Here is a 2,832-nt window from a genome sequence, read left to right on the forward strand (position 1 = left end):
CGTTGCCAGTGATGTCCTGGACTACTGGACTCAAATGGAGAAGGTGAGGAGGCGCCTGTGATGGGGGGAGGATAGGTTGATCTGTCTAGCTTTTCTCGCTCCTCAGAGTCTGAAGGGCAAGGACCAGATACAGCCGATACAGGCAGACCTCACCTTACCAGTGTCATGGAAGAAGCCTATGTTTTGGGGTTCAATTCTCAATTCTCACTCTGGCCACTTCTGCACTTTTCTGAGCCTCAGTCGTTCTATCTGTGAAATGGGGACAACCTCACTTAAGAAACAAGCAGGTAAAAGTATGTGGTACAGAGTCAGATAATTGTGACCAAGTGCAAAGTTCTAACTACAAGGTCAGCAACTTGATGGTAATGTGAATTCTGACCTTCCACTAATGGGACTGTGAGCCTAACTGGGATTCAGCTCATCAAACTGGGGCTCAACTTCAGGCTGCACTCAGAGGGAGGGGACAGGCCCCCTGCTGGTGCCCCTGAGAACCTGTCACCTAGAGCTCAGTCAGCTGTCCTCCTGTGGGGAGAGGAAGGCCACTGCAGGCCTGGCTACCAGTGACTACTTGGGTGTGGCATTGAGTTCTGTACAGAGAAACCAGTCACTGCAGCCTCTAGAGTTTACAGGTCTCTTCAGAAGAAACCAAGTGTTTGAAACCAAAAGGGGACCCGTGATGTCTACCCCAGGGGATGGAGTGGACAATGGGTGGTATTCCAGCTACTAAGTCCCAGCTGGTGATGATCACAGTGTGAAAAGTTACCCAACATTATCTTTTGTACAAAGAGAGAATTCACCTGCAATGAATCAATAAAAAATTTTAAAGAATATTAGGCAAACCTTTTCTACATGAAATAAACTCATGTGTGAAGGTTTTGTTTGTTTTATTGTGACTTGGATGTCTTTATTAATCCTCACCCAAGGATATTTTTTCCCATTGATTTTTTAGAGACAGGGGAAAGGAATGAGAGGAAGAGGAGAGAGAGAGAAACATTGATGTGAGAGAGCCACATCCATTGGTTGCCCTGACATGGTCTCGGAATGAACCTACAATTGAGGTACCTGCCCTTGGCTGGAAATCTAACCCTAGACCCTGCACCCCACAGGCCTACGTTCTAACAACTGAGCCAAACCTGTCAGGGCTTTTTTTTTTTTTTTTTTACTAGAGGCCCAGTGCACAAATTCGTGAATGGGGGGGGTCCAGCTGGCTTGCCTCAAACGGGGCCAATTGGGACAAGCTGGCCTAGGGAAGGGGTTGGGGTGGTTGGCGGGGGAGGCTGATTGGGGGCTGAGTGGGCCAGGGGAGAGGGGACACAGGCAGTTGGCTGGCTGGCCCTGCCCCTGGTGTAACTCTGGGTTGAACTCCCAGTTGAGGGGACAATTTGCATATTAGCCTTTTATTACATAGGATAATTCTATAAAGTGTTTTCCATTACAATTGATATACAGTGTTTTATTCGTAAATCATATAAATGTCTAATCATTAGATTGTACACCTGAAACTGTGTTCTAGACTTTTCTTATCACCCCAAAAGCTTTCTTTTGTCCTTTCTCAGCCAATCCCCTCCCACTGCCACTCTGGGCCCCAGGCAACCACTGACCTGCTCTTGCACCCCTTTGTGTCTGGTTTCTTTTACTCAGCATGTTTTTGTGGATTAGTTGTTTGTGTGTTTTTTTCTTTTTCTTTTTTTTTTTGGTAATCCTCACCAGGGGATTTTTTTTCCATTGATTTTTTTTTTAGAGAGAGTGGGAGGGGGAGGGAGAAAGGAGAGGGAGAAAGAGAAACATGGACATGTGAGAGATACCTCCATTAGTTGATATGCAGCCGGGATCAAACCTGCAACCCTGGTACTTGCCCTTAACCAGTAATCAAACCCGAAACGCTTTGGTGCAACGGCAGACACTCTAACCTAGCCGTGGGCAAACTACGGCCCTCGGGCCAGATCCGGCCCGTTTGAAATGAATAAAACTAAAAAAAAAACAACACCGTACCCTTTTATGTAATGATGTTTACTTTGAATTTATATTAGTTCACACAAACACTCCACCCATGCTTTTGTTCCAGCCCTCCATTCCAGTTTAAGAACCCATTGTGGCCCTCGAGTCAAAAAGTTTGCCCACCCCTGATATAAAATAAAATGTTTAGTTTTTTAGCCTAGATTTTCTGGTATGTTGTTGTAATTTTATTCCAGAACTTTCCTAATACAGCTGGAAAACAATTTCTTCTTTTACAGAGAGGAAGGGAGAGAGATAGAGAGTCAGAAACATCGATGAGAGAGAGACATCGATCAGCCGCCTCCTGCGCATCCCCCACTGGGGATGCGCCCGCAACCCAGGTACATGCCCTTGACCGGAATCGAACCTGGGACCCTTCAGTCCGCAGGCCGACGCTCTATCCACTGAGCCAAACCGGTTTCGGCCAGTGTTTTATCTTTTAAAACTGTTTCTCAGTATCCCTTGGTGTCAGATCTCACCCCATTAAACTTTAAGTTTCAAATCCAGTTTAGGATCTAACACAGTCTGAATTCTGAGCAACAGTTGCTTTCTTCTTGGTATACCAGCTTTTCCATAATTTTTAAAATCCTGCAGAAATCTTGTGTACTGTACTAGGCTCCCTGTATAAGCAGTGCACAAATTGTCATCAATACTTGTTAATATTCTTTAACCTGTTGGGCAAGAATTTTTTTTCACAGCACTGATTTTTTAAAGTTGTAGAGATACACATGTATATGCACATATATTAACCTTATCTCAGATGAGCTACATTCTTTGGTTCCAATCATCTGAGTCAAAGGATCATGTTTGTGCATCTGTGAGGGGGAAATTGCTGGA

At 44.9% G+C, this 2,832-nt stretch overlaps 1 protein-coding gene across 1 annotated transcript in view; it reads left to right on the plus strand.

The window, feature by feature from the left end:
• Position 1: 1 nt before the first annotated feature.
• LOC102762433 (acyl-coenzyme A synthetase ACSM1, mitochondrial) overlaps positions 2-2,832 on the plus strand; it is a gene marked incomplete at its 5' end in the record, with an annotated part of 39,036 nt that continues 36,205 nt past the window's right edge. Inside the window, one exon of the mRNA XM_006758658.2 lies at positions 2-43. Within this exon, the coding sequence (XP_006758721.1) occupies positions 2-43 (42 nt within the window). The remainder of the gene's footprint in view (positions 44-2,832) is intronic.

Source organism: Myotis davidii, unplaced genomic scaffold (assembly GCF_000327345.1).
Source record: "Myotis davidii unplaced genomic scaffold, ASM32734v1 scaffold1535, whole genome shotgun sequence".
Classification (NCBI taxonomy): domain Eukaryota; kingdom Metazoa; phylum Chordata; class Mammalia; order Chiroptera; family Vespertilionidae; genus Myotis; species Myotis davidii.